At 37.2% G+C, this 25,534-nt stretch overlaps 5 protein-coding genes across 11 annotated transcripts; 2 read left to right on the top strand and 3 right to left on the bottom strand.

Annotated features, from left to right (window-relative positions):
• The first annotated feature begins 810 nt into the window (after window positions 1-810).
• On the top strand, window positions 811-3,926 carry LOC119985152 (syntaxin-51-like). 3 transcript variants are annotated; one of them, XR_005465051.1, is made up of 7 exons: window positions 811-1,054; window positions 1,596-1,817; window positions 2,435-2,640; window positions 2,894-2,994; window positions 3,153-3,197; window positions 3,403-3,568; window positions 3,648-3,795. XR_005465051.1 is itself a non-coding variant. In XM_038829348.1 (6 exons), coding segments are annotated over exons 1-6 (708 nt in total). In that variant the 5' UTR covers window positions 811-1,052; the 3' UTR covers window positions 3,780-3,926. The 3 variants fall into 3 exon arrangements, 2 of the variants coding, with proteins under 2 accessions (XP_038685276.1, XP_038685277.1); XM_038829348.1 differs by lacking the exon at window positions 3,403-3,568 and having other exon boundaries at window positions 3,648-3,926; XM_038829349.1 differs by lacking the exon at window positions 3,403-3,568 and having other exon boundaries at window positions 812-992; window positions 3,648-3,926.
• Window positions 3,927-4,719: 793 nt separating this feature from the next.
• Window positions 4,720-9,651, top strand: LOC119985863 (transcription initiation factor TFIID subunit 6-like). Its single transcript, XM_038830310.1, has 12 exons — window positions 4,720-4,909; window positions 4,982-5,068; window positions 5,514-5,615; window positions 5,702-5,810; window positions 6,206-6,303; window positions 6,419-6,556; window positions 6,659-6,754; window positions 7,205-7,329; window positions 7,513-7,645; window positions 8,047-8,172; window positions 8,263-8,374; window positions 9,049-9,651. The coding sequence occupies exons 1-12, from the start codon at window positions 4,784-4,786 to the stop codon at window positions 9,411-9,413; spliced, it is 1,617 nt and encodes a 538-aa protein (XP_038686238.1). The 5' UTR covers window positions 4,720-4,783; the 3' UTR covers window positions 9,414-9,651.
• Window positions 9,652-9,798: 147 nt separating this feature from the next.
• On the bottom strand, window positions 9,799-13,625 carry LOC119985864 (cell division protein FtsZ homolog 1, chloroplastic-like). Its single transcript, XM_038830311.1, has 6 exons — window positions 13,223-13,625; window positions 12,904-13,003; window positions 12,506-12,735; window positions 11,328-11,495; window positions 10,848-11,081; window positions 9,799-10,254 (listed from the first exon to the last, which is right to left on the bottom strand). Exons 1-6 carry the CDS (start codon window positions 13,511-13,513, stop codon window positions 9,985-9,987), a joined length of 1,293 nt encoding a protein of 430 aa, XP_038686239.1. The 5' UTR covers window positions 13,514-13,625; the 3' UTR covers window positions 9,799-9,984.
• Window positions 13,626-14,156: 531 nt separating this feature from the next.
• Window positions 14,157-16,786, bottom strand: LOC119985189 (V-type proton ATPase subunit e1-like). Of its 3 annotated transcripts, none has more exons than XM_038829394.1 (4): window positions 16,702-16,786; window positions 16,421-16,561; window positions 15,053-15,100; window positions 14,157-14,574 (listed from the first exon to the last, which is right to left on the bottom strand). In XM_038829394.1, exons 2-4 carry the CDS (start codon window positions 16,516-16,518, stop codon window positions 14,508-14,510), a joined length of 213 nt encoding a protein of 70 aa, XP_038685322.1. In that variant the 5' UTR covers window positions 16,519-16,561; window positions 16,702-16,786; the 3' UTR covers window positions 14,157-14,507. The 3 variants fall into 3 exon arrangements, with proteins under 3 accessions (XP_038685322.1, XP_038685323.1, XP_038685324.1); XM_038829395.1 differs by having other exon boundaries at window positions 16,421-16,592; window positions 16,702-16,781; XM_038829396.1 differs by having other exon boundaries at window positions 16,421-16,574; window positions 16,702-16,780.
• Window positions 16,787-17,867: 1,081 nt separating this feature from the next.
• On the bottom strand, window positions 17,868-25,346 carry LOC119985913 (DNA topoisomerase 1 alpha-like). 3 transcript variants are annotated; one of them, XM_038830386.1, is made up of 16 exons: window positions 25,191-25,346; window positions 23,207-24,326; window positions 22,780-22,974; window positions 22,016-22,096; window positions 21,661-21,720; window positions 21,418-21,512; window positions 21,151-21,307; window positions 20,951-21,076; window positions 20,232-20,312; window positions 19,990-20,080; window positions 19,746-19,879; window positions 19,332-19,400; window positions 19,099-19,188; window positions 18,714-18,817; window positions 18,464-18,632; window positions 17,868-18,251 (listed from the first exon to the last, which is right to left on the bottom strand). In XM_038830386.1, exons 2-16 carry the CDS (start codon window positions 24,308-24,310, stop codon window positions 18,183-18,185), a joined length of 2,625 nt encoding a protein of 874 aa, XP_038686314.1. In that variant the 5' UTR covers window positions 24,311-24,326; window positions 25,191-25,346; the 3' UTR covers window positions 17,868-18,182. The 3 variants fall into 3 exon arrangements, with proteins under 3 accessions (XP_038686314.1, XP_038686312.1, XP_038686313.1); XM_038830384.1 differs by having other exon boundaries at window positions 23,207-24,355; window positions 25,191-25,325; XM_038830385.1 differs by lacking the exon at window positions 22,780-22,974 and having other exon boundaries at window positions 25,191-25,321.
• Window positions 25,347-25,534: the final 188 nt, after the last annotated feature.

Raw genomic sequence — 25,534 nt, 5'->3', positions numbered from 1 at the left:
ATATATGTTATTATCCTTATATAAACCCTAAAGCACCTATGGAAAATTCAGCCCTCTCAAAACAAAATATTCAAAAAGAAAAAAAGGTATTGGAAACTTCACCAGCTTTCCCTCACAAGTAAGACACAATGACACATTGACTTGATGGACAAGCTTTACAAGTTAAATTTGAATAGCAAAATTATCATCTTAATTCAAGCATATTTTTTTGGGACGGCCGGAGGGGTCGGTAGTCATTATCTTTTGAGTGTACATTGGGTAAATCCATCAGACATTAATATTAAACCACAAATTACGTATGTCACGCAAGTCCATAGAAGAAAATCTATGTAGACTTGAAGAAAATCCATGTGTGAGCTTATGTCTCCAAAAAGGATTAAACCTTGGTAGGACAATATGATTATCATACACCTTATCACCATATCAACACCATCATCGACGGATTTGGGGGTTTCGTAATTCCCTAGAGTTTATAATTCATATGTAATGATAGAGAAAAATTCATACAAGTTTTAAAAATAGAAAAACAAAAATGTAGTATGATGTGACACACTCCTAAATCATTGGATGTGAATCATAAATTTTACAATTTTAAACGAATTGCAGAGGCGGCAAATACATTATTGACGTAATTAAAGTATTGGGAACAAAAATATTTAATATTATCCCATCCATCACGGGTTAACAACTAGTTTGTATAATAGGACAGGGACAAACACAAGAGATAAGTGTATTTAATGTGGGACCCGAGTGCGAAGCTGCGCAATAAGCTGTGGAGCCCCCTGTACGACGTCGTTCGAGAGTGTATTATTGTTAATGAGAGGACGCCGGGGACGGACAAGCAATGCCCGTCTTGATTGATGGTCGCCGTGGTTGTCCCCTAGCAGAAGTCGAAACGCGCGCATCAAAAGCGACGCCGTTTCCGCGTCACGAACGGGCATTCATACTTCCTTTCATATCAAACAAACACGCTAATACCACCAAAGGAAAAGGTGAAGCTTTCAATATCTCCTGTTCCTTTCGGTTTTAATTCGAATCCGGATCTTAATTCAATGTAAGAGTGATCATTAAATTTCGCATCTTTTCTTGTTAATTTGACTTTAGACACTTTAATCTTTTGCTTTGATGATGTATGTATGCGTTAGGGTTTCAAATTTCGTAATCTGATTGTGTTATCACCGGTTTTTGTGCAAATTCGCTGCGTTTAGGGTTTTTGATTGTTATTTACAATCTGTTCTTCGGACCATTATTGTTTGGAGCTGGGATTTTGATGTGGTTGCTGAATTTAGGTTCTTTAAGCGTCATTAATTGAAAAACATGGAAATTGAGGTTTTGGGTACTGTTTTGTCTATGAATTTTGGCTTCGGTTTATAGTTAAAATATACTCAGCTTTAATTGTGTTCGTTGTTAGTTTTTTTAGGATCAATTTGCAGGACATTATTTCACTCCATTCTTTTAAGATGAATAGGGAGTTTTAATTAATCGCTGTATAGCTCAAAGTTTTTGTCTTAATAAGCACTGTTTATGTGTATGAACTGATCTTGATCTATTAAGATAGTTGGAGTTGCGGTTTATGAATCTTAATGTGCAATCAGGTCGAAAATGGCTGCTTCGTCAGACTCATGGATGAAGGAGTACAATGAGGCTGTAAAGCTTGCAGATGATATCAATAGCATGATATCGGAGCGTAGTTCTATGCCTGGAACTGGGCCGGAGACCCAGCGCCATGCGTCAGCAATAAGGAGGAAAATTACAATATTGGGTACAAGGCTTGATAGCTTACAGAGCCTTTTGTCAAGGCCCACTGGCAAGCCCTTGTGAGTAACATTACTTTCAACTTATGAAGATTTTTTGGTGTTGCTCATTTCTTCTACACTTATGTTGAGTTGAATGTTGATCTTTATCTCAACTTTGCATGTTCTTATTCTCTTTCAAGCCTTGCCATTACTGTTTTTGCTGCGATTACCAACCATACTTGAATGTAAGCAATGTGGAAACTTAGGCAATAGTGATGCATTTGCATTCTTTTCTTAGAATCATCTTTCTTATAAAATAGGCAAGATTTGTGTGAGAAGGAAAGAAATAGCAGTCACGTCATGAAATTGGAAGGAAAAGTTATCTTGACAATGTACTGTTCTGTTTATAGATGTTAGTCCTATATGTTTAAATGACTTAAGTGTCTGAGCTCAATTTTTATATAACTTAAAATATTGGGAAAGACAAGTTCACCACCTCTCTCATTCTGTTGATTTGTTTCTTAGTTCGGTTAGCTTTGTGCTTCATAATACATCATTTGACATTGCACCTATTTTTCCATGCCATTTTTCAAGTGATTGAACCCCATGAATGTGCGAAAATGCCATTTGTGATTTGTTGCAAGTTTGTCTTTGTTTCTTAAATGAAGTTTATTGATCTGGCTGGTACTGGTACACAGAACAGAGAAAGAGATGAATCGTCGCAAGGATATGGTTGCAAATATGAGGTCGAAAGTGAACCAAATGGCTTCCGCGTTGAACATGTCAAACTTTGCCAACAGAGACAGTTTGCTCGGCCCAGAAATAAAGTCAGCCGATGCTATGAGCAGAACAAATGGTTTGGATAACTATGGCGTAGTTGGTCTGCAACGACAGATAATGAAAGGCAAGTTGCTATAACTTAATGAGGTGGTAATTGATACTCTTTTGACATCCCAAAAGTTTTGTAATATAATTTTCATCTCGTCAGATAACAAGCAAATGGCTTTCATCGTGTGTGTGTTATACATAGACATAAATTTTCAAATACAAGATTCTGTTGAGTATTTGCACTTTTCGTGGATATCTATTAAAATCTTCTGTTGGGTTTTGGTAAACTTATTTATATTAATTTTTGTGTTTGTATGCATTTAATGCAGAACAAGATGAGGGCCTTGAGAAGTTGGAGCAAACAGTGACAAGCACGAAGCACATTGCTTTGGCAGTCAATGAAGAGCTTGACCTTCATACCCGACTAATTGTATGGTTGTTATGTACTGTTTCATTTGACATTGTCTTTTTTTTTCTTCTTATTTTAATTTTAATTTTTTTTTTCTGACTTTGATATGAAACGATGCTTCTTTGTGTACTAAATTACTTAGTTTCTTTAGCAATGATGCTTGCTCTTCTCCTTTGCAGGATGACTTGGATGAACATGTGGATGTTACAGACTCTCATTTGCGGGTATTTTGCTTGCTTTCATCGTAGTTAATTACTATAAGCCCATTCTTGGGTAAATGCATGCATTTACTGTGTAAGTTTCTGACAATCATATTGAACCTCATTTGGTGAAAACTGTGCACTTTGTGATGATGAGCTCACTCGATGTTTATTCTATTATGGAATCTGAAAATTTATCAAGAATGACTGATTGAGATCATATTGGCAGAATTTCTGAGCTAGCATATCCTATAGGTGGTATGAGCTTTGCAATATACATCCCCATGAATGACTGAATTGTGATGAGTATGTTTGTTTACGCCATGACTACCTGATCACTGGAATATTGGCCATTACTTAGTCTTACACTGACCGTGCCCATCTAAAGGCCCTAGGTGATATGATGATTTTTTTTTTCTTGCTTTCTATTGGGCTCGACTTTGTATTCACACCCATGTTTTCTTTCTATAACAGCGAGTGCAGAAGACTCTGGCAGTTCTGAATAAGCGCACCAAAGGTGGTTGCTCCTGCATGTCTATGCTGCTGGCAGTTGTGGGGATCGTCATTCTAGTTGTTGCTATTTATCTACTTGTCAAATACTTGTAATACCACAAAGTATAACCATCGTGCCTCTTATACGTCTGTTTTATGTGATGAATGGCTTTCATTCTTCCTACAACCCTGTTTGAAACATTCTGTCGTTTTCATTTTTCTTTGGTTGTCTCTTGAGTGAAGTGAAAATCCTGAGCTGTTCAACGACTCTGTTAATCTACAAGTATTCTGTAAGCACATTTTATTTGTCATCTTCCTTTCTTTTTCACTCTTTCTGGAAAACAAATAAACTCCAAATTAAGTAATAGTTTCGTTAAAAGTGAATGGAAGACCCAATTTTGATCTCCCAATGCAGGACAGACTTCTAAGCAAGTCTTTGTATTAGGAATCACTTGGTGATAACTTAGTTGGTGTTATCTTTCCGGATTTAGGACGTACGGTGTCTTAGGTCAGGAGTTGACCAATTCCTTGTGGAATCTTGGTTTCATGAGGCTTGTCATACTTTTGGATCTCTACACGCATGATTTTCGACTCAAATCTTATCTTTATGCCTACTCAATTGATTCAAAAGACATCTTGGGTTAGTTGGTTCTTCGGTTATGAAAAAAATCTTTTCAAATTTAGGGCATGGTGTCCGAGGTTGAGAATTCGAGTCAGACAATCACGATATTTTCTTATGGAATTTTGGTTTTGTGGGGCTTGTTTCATTTGCGGGCCTCTACCTGTAATCTATATGAGTTTCAGCTCAATCATACCTGTTACCAGAATTGTAAGGGCTGTTTTGGCAGCCTAAAATTTATGTCTACTCAACTGTCCAAAGAACACGTTAGACTAAATGGTTGATCAGTTAAAAAAAACATGTATTGACTATTTGTTCAGCTCCAAAGAGCAAACAGGGTTTACAAATTTTTCTTAGGCCCAGATCCAAGGCCCATGAGTTATTGTTCAGCTCAGATAAAAGGCCCAGTAATCTTGGGCGTTATTTTCTCCTCCATTGGTACTCCTCGTTCGTTGTTTACAGTTGAGCCCTAAAACTCTGCTTTCACAGAGCGAGAGAGATGAGTATAGTACAGAAGGAGACAATAGAGGTGATCGCACAGAGCATTGGAATTTCCAATTTGTCGCCTGATGTCGCTCTCGCTCTTGCTCCCGATGTCGAATATCGAGTCCGGGAGATCATGCAGGTATCTCTTCATCTTTGTGTTTTCTTTCAAAATAAACAAATTTAGGGAATTTGACGTCGATGTTCGTTGTAGGAGGCGATTAAATGCATGCGTCATTCACGGCGGACGACCTTGACGGCTGACGATGTTGATAGTGCACTCAACTTACGAAATGTGGAGGTCAGTATGAATCGATTTACCGATGCCGTTATTATTGTTAGGGGAATCTCCATTCCTGTTTGGTTTTAGTAAATTTTGAAACTAAACAAGAAATATTTGTGCTTTTGATCATACAAATGGATCTGGTTTGGTTTATATGGTTATAGAATATCTGCTTAACCAGCATATCTTTGAGTTATGTATGAGTTTGAGGTATGTCAGTCTAGGTCACATTTGATAGTTAAATAGTAGAAAATTTGAAAATGGATACATTGAACACACTCTTATGCTTTCAAATGTTGAGATTACAGGTAAGATTTTGAAATGCTATCTCATGACATGGTTATTGTAGTTTATTGGTAATTTGGAGATGTAAGAGATATTTGTTCGAAATTCTATTCAACTATCTTAAAATGTTGGGTTTTGTTAATAGTTATTTTTTATATACTTTTGTTATTTATGTCAGCCGATCTATGGTTTTGCTTCTGGAGATAATCTGAGGTTCAAGAGAGCAGCTGGGCATAAGGATCTGTTCTACGTTGATGACAAGGATGTGGAATTTACAGATGTAAGAGATATTTGTTTGATTCTTACAAGCCCAAGTGGGCTGTGGATGCCAGTTGTTTTAACTGCAAATAGTGATGATATGTGCAGGTGATGGAAGCACCTTTACCGAAAGCTCCCTTAGATACATCAATTGCTGTTCACTGGCTGGCAATTGATGGGGTTCAACCTCTGATTCCAGAAAATGCTCCAGTAGAAGGTATATTGGTTGTGTGATTTAGAGTTATTTCAGAAATTGGGGACATGATTCCAGCTAAATTTGGTTGCCATTATATGTTACTTGACAAGGGAGTTGTAGGTCATATTTGATTTACATGGGAATAATGAAAATAGGATTCCGATTTCCACTGAATTAACACCTGATTCCTTTTTTCAAGTAGCAGAGTACCCATGTATGCTATTTAGGTAATGATTTTGAATGTTCCAAAGAAATGGGAAATCTTTCTCAACTTCTCATTATAATAATGAGTTAACTTGTCATATCAAATTGTTTAATTCAGCTGATCCTACCTCCTTTTTGCAACTAAGTAACCAATAATACATTAAGGTCAACTTCATTACCCTCATATTATACTTTTTTGGTAACTGTTGTAGCACTCTCTGATGGGAAGATATCCGAATACAAGGAAGATGGTGGACTCCCTGTGGATGTCAAATTACCTGTTAAGCATGTACTCTCTAGGGAACTTCAGGTATATTCTTACCATTAGCTGAATGGATTTTGATTTTTATAATTCTTTCAGGATCCTAGTTCTAGAATTACTTTTATGCCTGAGATTATGCTGTGGTTTGTGGTCGACTTTTCAGCTTTATTTTGACAAAATCACGGAGCTCACTGTGAAGAGGCCCGACTCTGTCGTCTTTAAGCAAGCATTGGTGAGCTTGGCAACTGATTCAGGATTACATCCTTTGGTTCCTTATTTCACATGTTTCATTGCTGATGAGGTGGCACTTCTGACTCTTATTATTGTCTATTCATAATGTATTTTAAACAAAAGAAATTCTTGCTAGTTTCTTAAAGGGTGATTTTTCCTCTTATCAGTGCAGGTTACACGAAATTTAAGTAATTTTCCTCGCCTGTTTGCTTTGATGCGTGTTGCTCGAAGCCTTCTTCTAAATCCACATATACACATTGAACCTTATGTAAGTATTTAACACGCTCCAAATAACTTCATTACTATGTTAGCTTTATTTTCCAGTTCTCTACTGAACATAAAATCAGGATGAATTTCAAGTCATGTACTTTATGCTCGAAGTGTATGAAATTATTGACAGACAATGTGAGGGATTTCAAAAGAGTTAGCAATTTTTAGCATAATCGATAGGTAACCTGATTTTGATAATGTTAACTTCTTTTAGTTCTCCGATTTCTTTATTTTTCTTTCTTTTTTTCCATGAAGAAACTGTGATGGTAAGATGCTTCTGAAAGGGCGGTTTATGTTTCAATTTCACATGGTTGGAGGTTTCCAAGTTTTGAGCTTGGCTCCGGCAGAGCAATATAATATACTTCTGGCACTTTTTGGTTCTAAGCGTATGTATCTCATTAGAAAGGTTCTCTTTTTGGCTATCTTATACCGTCTTCATATTTTTCAGCTACATCAATTGATGCCATCCATTATTACCTGCCTTGTTGCAAAATGGTTGGGAAATAGGATTTCTGACAATCACTGGGAGCTTCGAAACTTTGCGGCGAACCTGGTTGCTTCAATATGCAAAAGGTGAGTGCTAGTATTGTTTGTATGCTCGTTCCCACAAAAAGATGTCCAACTTCTTATGTGTTGTGCAAGCACACCGTGGAGAGATTCAACTTGTGTTTCGGAGGATTTGAAATTGCTTGTATTTAATTCATACTCCCCTGTCCCCACACATACTATGTTTTTGATCAGTTGAAGCTTTTGCAGATTTGGGCATGTTTATCACAATCTCCAGTCACGTGTGACAAAGACTCTGCTTCATGCATTGTTGGATGCAACAAAATCATTACCTCAACATTATGGTGCAATTCAAGGACTAGCTGCTCTTGGACCTAGTGTGGTAATCTCCTACCTCAACACTTTATATTGAAGAAACTAGATAATTTTGTGGTACGGTAGCCTCTTCAAATCTTCCCTATCATTATAGTAAGAAGTTGAGGAAAATGTTTTTGAAAGCAGAGGATACATATTCTGTTTCAAAAGAGTTCTAATTTTCTGTAATGGCAATTGGTCACACAAAAATTTTCATTTATCATTGTTAGATCTCCTTCTATTTTTTTTTTAGTAAATGTGGCTTTTCGTTGTGGTTTCCATTATGTATGTTAACAGACAAAGAGTCTTCTGCAATACGGCGCACTTTTTGCATTGTATTTTCGATGCTACTTGTTTCTTTCCCTTCCTACAAAGGGCTCTTCAACAGTTTTCTTGAGCAGTTTGTGTTTCTCCTTAACATTTGGGTAGGTGCGTCCTCTAATACTACCAAATCTTGAGCCATACTTGCAACTTCTTGAACCAGAAATGCTGCTGGAAAGACAAAAGAATGAAATGAAGAGGCATGAGGCTTGGCGTGTTTATGGGGCTTTAATAGTGAGTTTTCATCTCAATTTCAAACCAAAATTCTCTGATAATGTGCATAGAATGCTGTAGATTCAAGTAACAATGTTGTAAACATTACAGTACGCAGCTGGTTTATGCATTTCGGATAGGCTCAAAACGCTTCCTAATTTACTGTCTCCACCGCCTCGTGCAATCTGGAAGAGCAAAGGAAGAGTCGTAACAGTGATGCCAAGTATAGTTTCTTTGACTCTTTTCTTGGATGGACTCGTGTATGTTGCAACACATGGATACTCTGCATTTGTTGTCTGCATCTTTGAACTATGATTGGGCATTATACATCCTTTGTTATCATTATTCACTGACTTTGTTTTCAGAGGCATCCTAAAAGTTAATCTAAAGACATTGACACAGCATATCTTCTTGTGTATGTATGCACTTCTACATGAAGTCAAAGTTTTGAAAACCACTCCCAAAAATTAACTCATACAATTGATTGAAGCAGTTAATAACATACTGTACATCAATCTGATACCAAGTGCGATGCTTTGGTAGAGTTAATTGAATCTTGATTCTTGAATGTGCAGTGTTGGTTAAGTAGATGGTAAGTGAGTGAGTGTTGCTTTACCTGTGGATTATGAAAGATAATTATCATGCCTAGATGTATTAGTTGGTTGAAGCCATAGTTCTTTGAACTGCTGACAATGAAATATTAAGTTCGCAGTTCATGATAAAATTATGGGAAAAAAAATCTGAAATTCTTTATATTGGCCCATGGTGGCAGTTTACCTGATTTGCATGCACTCTTACAAGCATTATGTCCTAGAAAGTGGTAGATCTGGTTGCTAATTATGTACATTTTCTCTTGACTCGTCCTTTGACTCCTATCATATCTGGCAATCAATAAAGATAAACGTAAAGCAAGCACGGACAACTTAGTGCAGCAACCACCACTCAAGAAGATAGCAAGTGAAGGAGCAATGGGCGTGGTGCCTATGAACACCGAGCCTGTTAATATTCAAGGGGCAACAGGTGGATTTCCCACCACTGTAGGGGGTTCGGCGATTGGTATATCAACAACCACCCGTCAGTTACCAAATGATAGCCGGTCTGGAAGGGAGGCTGGTGGTCGACTTCCAAGGACATCCACTGTTCTTTCTCAGGCATGGAAGGACGACTTCGAAGCAGGGCCTTTATTGGCATCTTTGTTTGAACTTTTTGGAGAAAGCATGTTTGCTTTTACTCCTAAGCCCGAGTTGTCGTTCTTTTTGTGACCAAGAGATCTATACAAATTGTGATTGCAAGAACTGCTTTCAGACTACTTGTTAATTTTTTTTTTCCCTAACAATAGGTATAATTTGTGTAATGAAGTGCTAATGTATGAGATGTCTATTTCTTAACCAAATGGCTGGATACAACAATCTTCTGTAAATTTGAAGTTAGTCTTGTTATTCTTGTATATATATTGTAGTTCTTTGAGTTCTCGAATGTTATAAATATGAAGTTAGTCTTGCTACTCTTGTATATACATTGCCGCAGTTTGGAATTGGTCCGGGAATGGAAAATGATAAAGATTCCAACAGTTGATATTCAAATGCCGGCTGAGTTCGCACAAGAAGATCCAACTAAATTTGCGAGCTTCACATCTCAGCAGCTGACTCTGATATGAGCTGTTGGAAACCCTACATCATTATTGGTTACCCAGACTCTCTTGTTCAGGACGATAATTGAAAATCATAACACAAATTAAGCAGGCACAGCAAAACATGACATTTGATGTAATTTGGCTGAAGATCATTACACAGACAATCAACAAGAGAGCAACGAAAAAACTAGCAAACGAAATCAGAAGAAGAGTCTCCGTTGGGATGGTCTGGATGGGACAGTTGAAGGTGAGGTTTGGGACTTGAGGGGAAGGGGGATTCCGTTACTAGCTTGGCCCCGGGCTGCTTTATCTTGCAATCTTGCTGCCTTTGGGTCTGTCAGAAGTGTCTTCTGAAATGACTGCGAGAAGCCTGTCGCAATGATTGTCACATGAAGTACTCCATTATACCGGTCATCCACAACAGCCCCAAATATTATGTTAGCAGAAGGATCTGCCAAACTTGTCACAACCTGAAATTTATTGTTAAATATACATAAGTTAACAGAACAGAAAAGGCCATGGCAGTAAACCAAATCCACAGATGGCTATGAGCTAAGAAGCACCTCATAGGGCCTTAACCGTTTACCCACATTCACAAGAAAAATCACTTCCATAGTAAGTGTTTTAAACTGTTTTACACATTCACATGCAAGCAACTCTTAATTGCACATTGACTCATACAAAAATTTATTGATTATTTACACTAATCATCAAGCGTCATTTTACGCCTAATCCAATTTCTATTTCTGAAACATTTTTATTTGTAACATTCCCTCTCAACAAGGTTGAACCTTGGTGTAGTGGTAAAGTTGCTTTATTGCGACATAGGCGCACAGGGTCAGACCAAGAAAACTCCCCACACAGTGCACCCCTAAGTATTGGTCTTTTTAAGTTACTTATAAAGGATTATTACTTTATGAGATTTCATTGTATGACTATAGAAATGCGGTTTTTATTTTAAATTTGCAATAGTAATAGTTCCATTGAAACAGGGCCTTATATTGATGCAGATGACATCTAAAACTCAGGTTTCATCAGCAAATAATTAAGGAACCGAAGATACCTGGGAAACTCTATTTATTTCCTGCAAGGTTATGTCCTTTCCTCCAGTAATGTTATATACTACTCCAGTAGCAGACTGGATCGACGATCCAATTAGGGGAGCCAATGTTGCTTGTTCAGCTGCTTCTTCTGCACGATTTTTGCTGGAGGAAACCCCCACTCCAAGCATTGCAGTTCCAGAATCTTTCATTACTGCCTTTACATCGGCAAAATCCACATTGACCAGTCCAGGTATCTGAGAAAAAAGGAAACATCTCAAGTTAATTGAGATAAGGAAGCTGAAAGGAACTAGTTCTGAAAGTATAAAAATTGAAAGATGGAACCAATTGGCATAGCTAAGTAAAATAGTTTTCCTTGAGTAGGCCCAACCGCGCAAATGACAAACTAAAAAATGCTTCACATGTTTGAAAGAGTTGATGCAATGACCAAGACAATTGAAACCTTGTTAGTGTCATAAATCATAGCACTCCCTAGTCCCTACCGTGATTATGTCTGAAATTCCTTGCACCCCTTGACGTAAAACATCGTCTGCAAGTAGAAAAGCATCTTGAAGTGGTGTCTGCTCATCAGCAATATCAAGCAAACGATCATTGGGTATCACTATTAGAGTATCAACATTCTTTTGTAACATTTCAATAGCCTCCAAAGCCTGTGCGTATGCAAATTAATAATTCAATCATTCCACCATTAGAATCTTACAAATACTGAATCACATAACAAGGCACAAGCTCAAAAATTCCATATCGCTGTCTAATTCATAGTTAATGATAATGGAACCAGATTGATAATTGATTGTCTCACAGACGTCAGATAAATTCTATTGTTCTTAAGACAAAAAGAAAGTGCATAAGAATCCAAGACACTTGCAATCTCCTACAATCTCATATCAGTGCTACATCTGAGACCAAGATAAGGCGTCTGATTACAATAGAGGAAAAAAACAATGATAACAATAACACTCAGAATGCAATACTTCCTAAGATAAACTTTCCAAATATCTTTAAGCTTCACCATTGGACTGTAGGTTAATCCCAGTTACTCAGCAAATTCACCATGTTGCTTTTATTCTAGTCCAAGAGATCTTGTTGTCACTTGTCACCCTGATAGCGGACCAAGCTTTCCAGAGATAAAGAAGAATTTAATCAACCTGTACTACTTAAAAACTAATTTTGAGATGAAAGGTGCATTATTTGTTGTAACTCTCTATAAGTCACTCCTTTAGATCACGCATTTCAAAGATGCTACAACAAAAAAAGACCTCACATTTACCTTTAGAGAGTTAAAGAAAAGGAGCAAAACATTAATTGAGAGCCTAACAGTTACTAAATAAGAAAAAAGAAGAAGAACCAAGTTCATGAGATTAAGGACTAATCACTAACTGATTTTTGGCTTTCGCATTCTAGCAACCATAAGATTTTGAAATCTATGTCATTTAATGCACATTTCCAATCAGTAATCATACAACAACCTATTTACATATAAATTATAATTGATAATTGATAATGTATCCTTCCATAAAGTTTCTCAACGGAATTACAGATCCTATGGTAATTGGAAAAATGCAACATGAAATCTATAGATTTAATAAAGTAGGGGTGATAAACAAACAAGTCAAATGCTATCTTAGAATGTCGAATAAGAAACCAAGATGAAACTTGCCTGAAGAGATCTTTTACGTCCTTCGAAGCTGAAAGGATAGGTAACCACACCAACAGTCAGATAACCAGCCTCCCTTGATATCTGAGCAACAACTGGGGCAGCACCAGAACCTGTCCCACCACCCATACCAGCTGTTATGAAGACAAGATCTGAACCCTTAAGAGCATTCGCAATGGCATCTTTTGATTCCTCTGCAGCTTGTTCCCCCAGAAGTGGATTTCCTCCCGTACCTGCAACTTGATCAAGTGATTCAAATCAAAGAAACAATACAGGCTCCATGAAGAAAACAACAAACTAAGAAATTAACTTAATACTATTCTATATACACGCACATACATCTATACATTCAAACACATGACAAAATAAGCATTGGAAGATCAGAAAGGAGAAAGCCGGACCTAGACCACGAGTCAAAAGTTCTCCAATTTGAAGAGGGTTCTCTGCAGCAGATTGTAATAGTGCCTGAGAATCCGTATTTATTGCATAAAAATCCACCCCCTAACACGTAGCAAGGCAATTAGTCACTTGAACGTAAGGGAAAACCAAATCATCAACATAATATTGGGGAAAAGTCTCAACATCTTTATATGATTTTAGCATCGGCATCCAATAAACATATTAAGAGTTGCAGTTTCAAATAAAGCAAACAACTGAAAAGCACTAATTTGAGTAGAAAAAAAAATTCAACATTTTGAACATAAGAATTGAGAAACCCACATGCAAACCTGCTCCAATCATTCGATTAACAGCATTGTTGCCACCCCCGCCAACACCAACGACCTTTATCTTCGCGGACTCAATTGGCGCAAAAGAACAGCTCACCCTCCAGGACTCAGAACGGTGTCGTCTATAGGCATTCCTTCGCTGATTGTTAGCAGGTAAACATGTTATTATAGGGACAGATTGAGTAAATGACTTGTACTGAAATGGTGAAGAAGAAGAAGATAATGATGACGAGAGTAGTTCGCTTGGGATCCTAAGTTGAAATTGAACATGAAGTGTCGACATTTTCGTTTACGTTGAAGCTCTGCAATATTGAGAGAGGTTTTAGGGTTTTAGAGAACAATTTTAATTTCATTTCTGATGGATATGCAATTCAAGGAGAGACGCAGGCGAAAGATTGGTGGAAGATATTCAATTTCAGTGAAACGGTGTCGTTTAATTTTGCTCTCTTTACCCCAAATATATTTGATGTCTCTTTCCCTCTCATTCTTACAAGCAAGAGGAGAGCAACTCCTCCTAATGAAATATCAAGGGCTGTCCAAGTTTAGAGTTGGCCTAATTGTACGGTGAACATGTTACAAATACAAGAGGTCATAAGATTACCCAAGTTTAGAGCTGACTCAATTGTCCGGTGAACAAGTCAGACAAGCTAAGTTGACGACTCAATTTTAGAGCTGACCCAATTGTTGGTGAGCATGTTGGATTGGGAAATTAGGTTTCACCGCGATTAGGGAAGGGACGGTTTGAGAAATTCCCACAGAAAAATATACACAAATTTCTAGTAGAACTCGCATTGAACCATTCCTTTCCCAACTATCACAAACCCTCGTCACAAATTTAGCATAAAGAAAGCCAAAGGATTGCCAAGGCCATGTTCTTGTAAATTATAACACAGCCTGAAGGACATCAGAAGCCAAAACAGTAACAATGTGTGAACCTGCGATTGAATATTTATTCCAATAAGGCAGAAATCATAGAATGCAGTATTCTGGTATGGTACATCAGTACATGGAATGAAAAGGAAATAATACTCATTTTCCAACAATTATTTCATCCAAGTTACATATTTATGCTTGGTCTATAAGAGAATGCCCCGCTAGGCCGCTACCGACAAACAAATTGAAAGTTGAGAGTTCAAACTGCTCAAAATTACATACACACCCAACAGAGAAGATGCTGATGGATCCACAAGCCCTAAAGATCAATATTCTCATGTGGCCGATCCACAATTTCATATTTGCAGTACACCGATAAAAATATGCAGAATTTGTGCAGAGAATTACTCTCCTTCACTCAGAATAGGAACTATAAGTGGTTTCATTTGAGCAACGTACACAATCGCCCACCTGCAAAGCAGAAAATGGATGCGGTACTTTAAGAAACAACTAGATAAACAAGTAAAACAGACATAGATCCAACAATTCAGGTATAACGTGATGTATACAGAGCATAAAATTCACAATCAGCTTCGTATAATCACTATGTCATTTTTCTCACTGCATGGGGTTGAAAACCACAGGCCATTCACCATTTACTCAAGTACATATTTTGAAATGCATAAACTTTTTATAAAAAAGGAAAGTAATTGATACAAATTGAGACCTAAATGCCATGCCGTATCATCTTGATCATGTAAATTTCTTGAATCATTTGTCCCTTAATAGAGTATGTATGTTTGAAGGATAACTTGAATGCATCAGAATGAGTCTAATTCAAATGCTTGAATAATACGAAATGCTTTACATAACACTGCACCATAGACAAACTTAAGATGTTCCAAATACCAAATGACTACCAAGAAGAAATGCAAATCCAAGAACTTACATCATCCAACAGCACACGGTTGCCGTTATAACCAATGTAAGGTGCAACCTGTGAAACAAAAATCAGATTAGCCATTACATGACAGGAAAGATGCAAATAATAACAAAAAAAATCATATACTAGAAAAATGAAGCATTCCACAGTTCTAACATCCCAGTAACACAAATATAAATCCACTCCTTCATAGGGCATAATGGGCACAAGAACCACCTTAACCAGGAGATTTTGAAACAAACAACATTATGAAAAGAAACACATAGTAGTTGCCTCCAATCTGTTAAAACATCACTTCATCTCCCCAAAGTTAAAAAAAAAAAAAAAAAAGAGCACAATTCCGTAGCAGCCAGCCCATTGTGAAGTTGGGGAAGAAAAGGAAAGTCAGCATATCTCACATTCTTCTGCCAGTTTTTATCAACAAAAAAAGGACCAGATTCATGATTGAGCCTGTGCCACGTACACTCCCTTACTTTAAACCAAGTGAAGTAGGTTCATATTGTGAAAGAGACGGACTTAAAGAGTTACGGATTTGTTGAAGACATTTCTCCACAACACTTGAAATCTTATGCTGAAGAAAACCATGACAGCCATAGAATAAGAAACGATAATCAGCCAGACAATTTTAGCAGCATACCATTTTCATTTGAATTATATAATGCTTTTCGACAGACAATTCTGAAAATCAATATACATCCCCATTTCCATCAACTAGGAGAAAGTCGAGAACGATATAAGCAGATAATTCTAGTATTTTGCTGGGTTTCAAATTGTTTCACCACAGACCAGGTGCATGTTCAAATCGAGCAAATAACTTCTATGCATTGTTGGGATGAGGATGCATACATTAGAGAATTCACAGTTACCCCACTGATTCATTTTCCTTACACTATAAGCACCTGGCACCATGCCCTTGCGTCTTGCCTTCGCTTACCAGCATGGATGTTGATCCTTTCATCAATGCATTGCAGAATGCCATCTCCATTTCAATAATGAATTACCAAACCTACATACTCCCTCTTCCTAGGTTGTAATTGTAATGACATAAATACATACGTATGAACCCACAGCAATGCCTTTCTTCCTACTAATATAAGCACCATTCAGCATGAACCCGTTCCAAACAATAAAATTGGCAAAGGAAAACATACACCATGCAACTTTGAGCAATTAGCTCAGAGAAAGCCTAAATGGATATGCTAAATTGAAGGACAAGATGCAACCTTTTTGTGCAACTAAATCACATCCAAAATGATAACCACTCCAAAAGGAGCAGTAGATCGTCAAAAAGCTCTTAACTACAAAATGTCCACATAATACACACTTTTATAACATATTAATCACAAAGAAAATAATCAAAGTAAAGAAGCGTACAAATTAGTAGATGGTCCTCTGTTGCAGCAGATTCTGGTACAAAGGGACCCAATGATCCCAACCACCACGAAAATTAGTGTCGTCACCAAAAAACCCATGAGGTTCGCCGATTGATCTCGTAGTCGTCAGTTCAATAGAATTCTGCAACGAAAAACTGGGATTTGACCTTCAACTGGGATGAAAATCAAACCAAAATACCGACTTCAAGGATAAGCGATTCTAACAGTGTGTTTGGTCGCTTAGAAAATGCAGAAAAAGATAACAAAACTTAGGGATCTTACATGAATTTCTGAAGCCCTTCGTCTACCTCTCTCCACCCTATTCCGAGATTTCGATCTGAGACGCATAATACACGATGATGCGCATAATACACGATGATGCTGAACCGAGTACTTACATGGGCTGATACAGGCCCGATATTATTCGAGGCCCAAATTCTGCATGTTATCATATTTGGGCTTATATGTGGACTGATATTCGTAAATGAATATGTGAGCCCGTTAAGGCGAAGCCCAAGTTGACCCAACTTTGCCTATGCATACCATTAACCATTTACGAGATTTGTTATATTAGGCTAAGTTTGTAAAGAAGGTTTGAAGTGGTTGTCTACTTTGGGGTTCCGTTCCCATAGATACATCGGATTATTATCACAGGTTTGTTCCTTTCAACCCCAACAAGTGAATCAAAACCCAACTCACTTCAACTTGAGAAAAAACCTAATTGACATATAAGGATGGAGTTTACCCATATTATGGGACATTTGAATCTTAACAATAAAAGAAAGTTACATAACCCTCCTTGTCTAGAGTAACCTCCACCCAACACAGATAGATTTTGTCAATCTTAGTGACAATCTCTTTTCCAATAGTAGTTGGGGTGAGATCCCGTCAATGTGTAGGCCACATCGACGGTTAACATGTATTTATTTCATAAAATGTTCCCGCCTCCCCACTTACTCACTTCCCCACCTCTAAGAGGTGACGAGTTCTAGTAAAGGAGGCGAGAACATTTCCTAAAGTAAATACACAATAACTTAACGTTGAGTGCCAAAAGATCCAAAACTGCTAACAATCCTTGATCTACCCAAGCGCCATGGCAATCACATAACTTTTCATCATTAGCACAGAGAGAAGATATCCTGATTCATCAACGAAGCAGTAAGCCAACAATGCTAAACTCTAACAAAGGTTCCCAGAAAGGAAGATGAGTTTGGGTCAACAATTCCACCATCTCATGTGTATTTTTATCAAAGAATGGTTCTACATTTACACAAAAGCAAGCTTTAAAAGAATGTGAGACTGGGTTTCTAACCAGAATGCTCAATCTTCATGAGATGCCACAGTACGTTAAGATTCATCAATCAGAGGACTAGGCTTAACAATTTCACAAACTAAATCAAGATGGAAAAACATATGATACATAGATAAGATAATAACAATATATGAACAATTTGCAATGTAAATTCTTGACATTTTGATTGTTAGTATGAGATGTTCCATAGTTCGAAAAAAAACTCCTGTGGCAACTTCTTGAAGATTGAAGTCTGTAGAAAATGAAAAGGAGAGAGGGAACAAATTTCCTCACAATTAGATTAGATGAACATACAACAAGAATTTTCCACTTAAATATTGAAAAAAATGGGGACAACGGTGATCTGAATATAAAGGTGGAGGAAAAGGAGCCTGGGGGGGGGGGGGTGTGGAGGGGAAAGGCCTTTCCCTTGCATTTTTCTTTCCCTTCCAGAAAAGGGGGGAGGTCAATATCAGAATCTAAATTGCGGATCCACATCCATTGACCATGCAAACTTCGCAAGAAGAGATTTGTTGAATATCTGCGACAAAAGTAGAAGTTTAGATACAATTATACAAATTAGTTTCAAAAACAACGGGGGAAAATGAACCTTTCCAGTACATGATTGAAAAGGCAAGTACAATCTGTAAAACGTTCTTCATTTGAATCATCTTATTGATTTTGTGTATAATTAACCCAAAACAAATAAAAGGAAAAAAAATATGGAGAAAAGACAAAGTGGTTGTTGTTTACCTTCTCAATGGGAACTTCATGCCGCTTGCACCATGCAACAGTGATCCTAGGGTCAAGGTAATTGATTTTTGATGTGCCCAAGGCCACGGTCTTCAAATCTTCCTTGGTATGCATATCCCGTTCCATTTTCTCAATTTTTCCATTTGTTTGAGCAATCTTCTTCTCTATGCTGCACATTCGAAATAAGGGTGTATCAACACATATGGTTTAGACTTTTGAGCATCCAAAAAGAGGGCACAAGATATATTACGCTTCTGGGGCCAAGTTTCTCTTTTGCTTTCCCTCGGCATCCTTCAGCGGGGGCTTCCCTTTTTTAGCCCTGTCCAGATCAATTTTCAGCTCTTTTAGAGCGCCCTACAAGGAAGTGACAGTGGTTAGCTAAAAGCATGAACTCAGATATCACGAGCTCTGTGAACACATCAATCAAATTCAAAATATAAGCCGTGAAAAGGCAATGCAAAGCAACATAGAACAACAAGCGTGCATCAGAAGAGGGGGGAAAGAATGCCACAAAGGAAGAAGGTTGCCCAGAAACTTCTCAAGGTATTAAATGAACCCTGATTTGCCCCAAGGAAACCACTCCGATCCAACATAAGAAACCTAAGATTTAGTGGGATTCCAGAAAAAGCCATTACCTTCAGCTCTTCTATTTTTTCTGTCAACCTTAAAATTTGTGCACTATGAGATTTTGAAACAGTGCGTTGATGATTACAGATAATTGCAACCTGCAGTGAGAACAACCAAAACTGTTGAAGCTAGCAGAAACTGCATAGATAGCCATAAACAGCTTAGCTCCAAAAGAGAGGAAAAAAAATGTAACCAATAAAGAGAGGAATTTCTCTTCTATCTAGGAAAACTGTCCTTTTACCTCCTTGTTTGCATGCTGATAAACGACAACTTTTTCTGCAACATCACCATCTTTCGTATCCCTACTCAGCTGTGATCAAAACCAAACAAAACCCAAAAACAGAAACCAAACAATGAATAAGTCAACCAGCAATTGGAATAAAAGGCACAAATACAAGAAACAAAAGATGACTACAGTGGTATATCCCAATACAAGAACGGACTTCTGTAATTTAGCACACAAGGCTACAAGGCCCACAACTAAGGTTTGAAAGATAAAACTTCAGTTTTAGCTCCAGGTGTGTCAGTCTAATTGCTTTTCTAGTCTCTACTATGAAGACTTAGTCAGAAAAACATCATAAATCAAAGTTAAAAACAAGTTTTATGCTATTGCTTCTCCAGAGGGAATGTTCTAACAATTAATCTTGCAACTTACCATACTATCCAATGTTATTGAAGCATTGTATGTACGGAAGACTTTCGCTGTAAGGCCGGGCATAAGATCCTTCAGATGTGCATTCAGCTTACTTGTATCCAGCTTGTCAAACAGATCATCATTTTCACGTTTTCCTGGAATTGAGGAAAACTAGATCATTGCCATAAATCATTCATTTAAAAGATTAAAAAAAAAAGAAAAAGAAAGAAGAAGATGTCACCTAATATAAGGAGCAACTACTCACCAGATTGAAACTCCTTAATTGCTTTGTATACAGGAAGTTCAACTTCAACAGTGTTAACATATTGAATAGAATCTTTACCAAGGAAGTCGAACTGAAAGATTCACCATACATTCGTTACCACTCTAGTTAGAATAAAAAATGAAACTTGAGAACGCTTTGACAATACTTCAAGTTTTCTTGTTATTTTTTTTCCCTTTTTCCCCAAAAGATCAATGACTTGCAGAGTCACCAAGCCATCATACCTTCAACTTATTTTTTTCAACGCATTCGACGTTTCCTACTTTCAATGTACAGCAACCAACAGTGTCAGCTTCATCGTCGTCCTGCACAAAATCCAACCAGTTAATCCTTCAAAAGAACTATGTTTTCTCACTGCTTTTGTATATTTCAGACAGTCCAAACATTCAGAACACTCAATTCATAAGTTATACGGGAAAACAAAGATTGGTAAATGTAACCATGTTATGGATTGCTCAATTGACAGTTTGCAAACAACGCTCGAGTTGACATCTCAAGACTCCTGAGAGGATTACGATATAAAACAACGGCAAGCCAATAGCATGTGCTCTAATGGAAGATGGTTTCTAGTTCGTAAAAAAAAAAAAAAATTAAAACGTGCCTCAACGCAACAGTATATTACACTATTTGATGCCAGTTACAAAAGTCTCTTCACCATTAAGCTATTTTTAGAAGCTTGTTGATGCATATTGTCCTAAGAATGATATAAATATTCTTAAGTCTTAACTTATCAAGCCCATGATACAAAAAAAGTACAATATATTTTTTATATAACATCCAAACTTGATGAAATTCCACACACAATAATAGAAGCATCATCTCTCAGTAATTTTCAGTTCAGCCTACATATACTCAATCACCAACCTATGACCCCACACTCACCACTCAGTCAATGCAAAGGAATTAACATATACAGGATCATCATTAGTACAAATAATTATACCTTCTCATTACCAGCCCTAAGAGCTAGTTTGTCAATAAGATAAGTAGCAACTGCAATCTGCCGCCTTGTAACATCTTTACTAGTAAAATCCTTTGTGTATGCTGTTCTGATATTCTCTATGTAGTCCTGCACTCAAAATATCATTAGTTATGAGTTACTGGATAACAAATTGGCAACATCAGAACCATTCAAATAACTACCTTCAGCTTTCTTGCTTTCTCATATTTCTCCTTATCACTTTGCCCCTTCAAGGAACTGCTAGCAGCCAAGAACACATATTTGAACTCTTTTGGATTGATTGGATCATTCCAAAACGCTAACCAAGTGACAGTGTTATCATGCTTCACTTCTTTCCATCTGCCCATGCAAAACATCTCAAATTAAGATAACCCAAAAGAGAAGAAAGGTTAATGGGCCTTTCTTTGCCCAACTTACATTGAAAGTATAAAAGAAGCATGAGACAGAACCTTTCACCAGGAATAGGACATTCTGGAATTGGCGCATCCTTTCCAATGTTCATGGTAATGTCACTTGGACGAATGCGTCTTTTCAGCTTTCCCATCTGTTAATTACGAATAATCAACAATAAAAGTTTGGCAAGAATAAATGAGAAAAATCATAACCTCCAAACTTCAATATATTTATAGCATCATATTTTTAATGGCAGATCTAAATTTCAGTTGTAAACCAAGAAAAGGGTAAAAAAAGACCTTTGGGTGCTCTCCACGGCCTCGAAACAGTCCTGGTGGTTCAACTCTGAAATTACCAACCTGAAAGTTGAAATTAAATCACCATTTCAACTATGGAAGTAACTAAAAGGCATCAAGATATGCATGGGCTCCAAGCATAAAATGTGCATTCACAAGCCAAAAGCTGTTATTGATTAGCAGCTCAGAAATATTGCAAGCAAGTTGGACGATAAAGCTTACATGCATGCATCAATTTTTGTTCTTCTTACATATAGATGGCAACAGAGAGGAATAAGTAAGCAGGAAAACAGGGAGGAAGGATAAAAACACATCGATGCAGCAGCAAGTCCAAACTCCAAACAGCTATTGACATTACCTTCTCTTTGACCCCATCAACAACAGCCCACATATATTTTTCCTCTTGGTTTAGTTTCTCTTCTTTCAGAGCCTTCTTCTCCTAAAAAAATAAACGACAAAACAAATATTTGTATATCAATCATTATCAAACAGAAAGAGATTGTATGAACTTAATTAGTCTTAAATTAACAGAAGGGAAAACAAAGAGATGCTGACATAACAGTTTCAATTCAAAACCATAGACATGAAAGTTGAGTAGCACACATGTCTAAAAAGAGTGGTGTATAATACAGGTGTATATATAAGGTGACACAATCAATTTCCAAAGTCTAAACATACTGAATGAAACATGAAATATTCCAAGCAATTATGTTAGCAAAGAAGTAAATGGCAGGCATAGACCTCAGCAATTAATGGCGGTGCCAAATTGAAACCACAAGAATACACCTGAAATGAACAATTATTGGTCCTACAATTCGACACAGCAAGAATAACATATCAGAAGGCTTTCTCCACTAAATGGAAACAGATTACTGTTGTTAGTGGGTCATTCATTGACACTGTAAGAACAGTTTTTTTCCTCACTAGCACAACTGAACTTAAGAGAAAAACTACACACAAAGATGGAGTGATGGAGCATCGAAACATATTGAAACCAATAAAACCATTAAAAAGGACACAAAAACATAGAAGCTCAGATTTATTAAGTCCAAGGAACTCAGCAGGTTACATATGAACTTCATATTAGATGATCAGGCATTAGTACTGATGTAATCAACTCACTTCTGAACTCATTTGCTTCTTCTTCTCCTTCTCCGCCAGATGCCATTCAAATATTGGCGTGAAATCACAGTCCTTTAGATTCTGAATAACATGGTTTTTCCCCAGTATTTTACGCCAATCATTCCAAAAATTCTCTTGGAATTTTGGTTTTGTATAGTAATCACTCTCTCTCATTACTGCATACATTGTTGCAACCTATAGGTAGAAAATATAATTAGCCACAATGGTAAACTTACAGCAACAATAAGTGTAAAGCACCAAACTTCCAGTAAAGGCACCTCATTGCAAAAATTTAAGTTCAGGTTTATATCAATTAAGTAAAATGCTAAACTAAAGCAAGACAATCATACACATTAGTCGATACAAAGCAGAACACCAGGGGGGGGCACCACACACATATAAATGCACAGACACAGAAAAGACTCACCTCTTCTTGTGCAGGAGTCAAAGCAACAGGCTGCCCCTTGTAGAGCATCTTAATCCCATGAGGCTTGTATGGAGGTGGAAAAATAACTCCATTGTGAACCAAGGTAGTCCATTTCTTCTGCCCATCACCAGAGCTGGGAGACACTTTTGTTGATTGCGAATATTTAGAATTTTTCAGTACTTGCTTAGAATTCTTTGTAATCTTCTTCGATGAAGAAGATACAACTTTCGTCACTTTTTTAATCGTGGTCGACGATTTATTATCTGAGGAGACTGATTTCTTAATTCTCTGGGAGATCGGAATATGGTCATCATCATCTCTCTTCCCTTCTCCTTTGACTGTTACTTGCTTAATTTTCACTGGTGTAGTCGTATCTGATAACTTCGCCTTTTTAGCTGAAGACTGGTCTGAGGAAATTATTTTATCCAGAGGTCTCTTACTCGATATTGCCGCTGATTTTTGCTGCTTTTCCTTTGACACAGAACCATTCTGCTGAATTCCAGAAGTCAAAGGTTTCTTTTCTTCATAATCATCAAACTTACTACCCGAGGTCCCTGCACCTGATTTCATAGCAAATTTTGATGATAAAGGAACTTCATCATCTGAATCTTTAGACAAACTTTTGACAGGAGGAGACACACCTAGCCCCTTGCTAGTATTGTTGGTGTTTCTCATAAGTCTAGCACTAAGAGGTTTATCATCTTCAGAATCCTCACTATCACTGTTCGAATTGGGTTCTCGTTTAAGAGCATCAATAGATGCATTCTGTTTCAACAAATGTTTTGACCGATCATCTAATGAAGCTGAAACTTTTGAATGCACCATAGGAGGTGACTTGACAGGTGATGCCTTGACAGATGATGCTGCAGGTTTTGGGCTTCCTAATGGAGACATAGATGTTGGAGATGCCTTGGAAGATGGTCCCACCTTGCTCCTTTGGGGATTCGAGGTTTGTCCATTAGTACTTGATGATTTCTTAATTTCTTGATTTAACTGATTCTTCTTAGAGATTGAACTGTTGTTCGACCTTCTAAAAATCAGTGGCTTATCATCGTCATCGTCAAAATCATCAATTACCCGCTTAGAAGATGCCTCCACTGCCATTACCACCGAACTATAACTGTGTAGGCATGTACGTCACATAAATATCTGATAAGAACAAATTTTATTTTTTGAAACCAATAACAAACAAATAATACACTTCAAACTTCTGTACATGGAAAAAATGGTAGTTTCAAAATTTAAAAAAAAAAAAAAAAAAACTACATGAGGAAATCATATAAACTATTACGACGGAGCAACCAGACTGTCCAAACATTCAAATCCTGTATCTATCAATACATGCAGGCATTGGAAAAATACATCTTGGCTTTGATTAAACAAAGAAAAGGCTGGGAGGGCATTGAAGGCCCCCTTTAATAGACAGCACGAAAGCAGTGAAGCTATACCTTTAATGGGAAGCAAATACCTAATCCTACCAAAATGAAAAGCACCATCTCTCCGCTCGCTCATGTAGGAATCCAGACTCGTGCACCTCTAAACTAAGAACTTTGAAGCCACCTCTATATAACAGAATACTTAAAACCCAATGTTGAGTCTTTCCTAGAAATTATATAGCTGAATCCATTTCACACAAAAAAGGTTTGACTATTCCTGCATATTTTTCAAGCTAAACAAATGAAATCCATTCCAACTGCTGAAAAATAGCTAAAATTGACCAAATTTCACTAACCCAATACAAAAAATTACCAAGTGAGCGAAAATGCATGAATTAATGAGTTGATGATTATCAACAGAAAGATACAAAACTCTTATAAAAAAAAGAATTGATTTCACATACAATAAATTGAGAAATGAGAGATAAAGAGCAGAAGAGGAATGAAGTTTTCAAGAGCCCAAACGCAATTGTATTGATGAGCGAATAAATTGAGCTATGGATAGTAGAACTTTGTGGCAAATAAAGAGAAACGAACGATGCAACTACCTGAACCTAATAGGATCGAAGCGGTGAAGGAACAGATCGAGACTCTGCTTGTACTCGTCGGTGTCGTGTTGCCCCTTCTTTGCCTCTGGTGTGTGCTGAAGATGAAGGAGATAGAGGCAAAGGGGTGTGCCCTTAAAGAAACTGGTTTGGAAGAAACTGATTTGGGCCTGGGTCTCTTCATCATTTTTCCCAAGTCTTTCTATGGGCCTAAGGCCCATCATTTTTCAATTTTGTGGTCAATCGATTATTTATTTTCATCAATATATGTGTGTAATTGCTTTAATATATAACAATTAGTGAAAATATTAAATAGGGATTATATATCTTATTATTTACATTTATAT

Source organism: Tripterygium wilfordii, chromosome 19, assembly GCF_013401445.1.
Source record: "Tripterygium wilfordii isolate XIE 37 chromosome 19, ASM1340144v1, whole genome shotgun sequence".
NCBI lineage: Eukaryota > Viridiplantae > Streptophyta > Magnoliopsida > Celastrales > Celastraceae > Tripterygium > Tripterygium wilfordii.
Note: the sequence above shows the minus strand (reverse complement) of the source record. Positions and strands in the feature narration are given on the sequence as shown.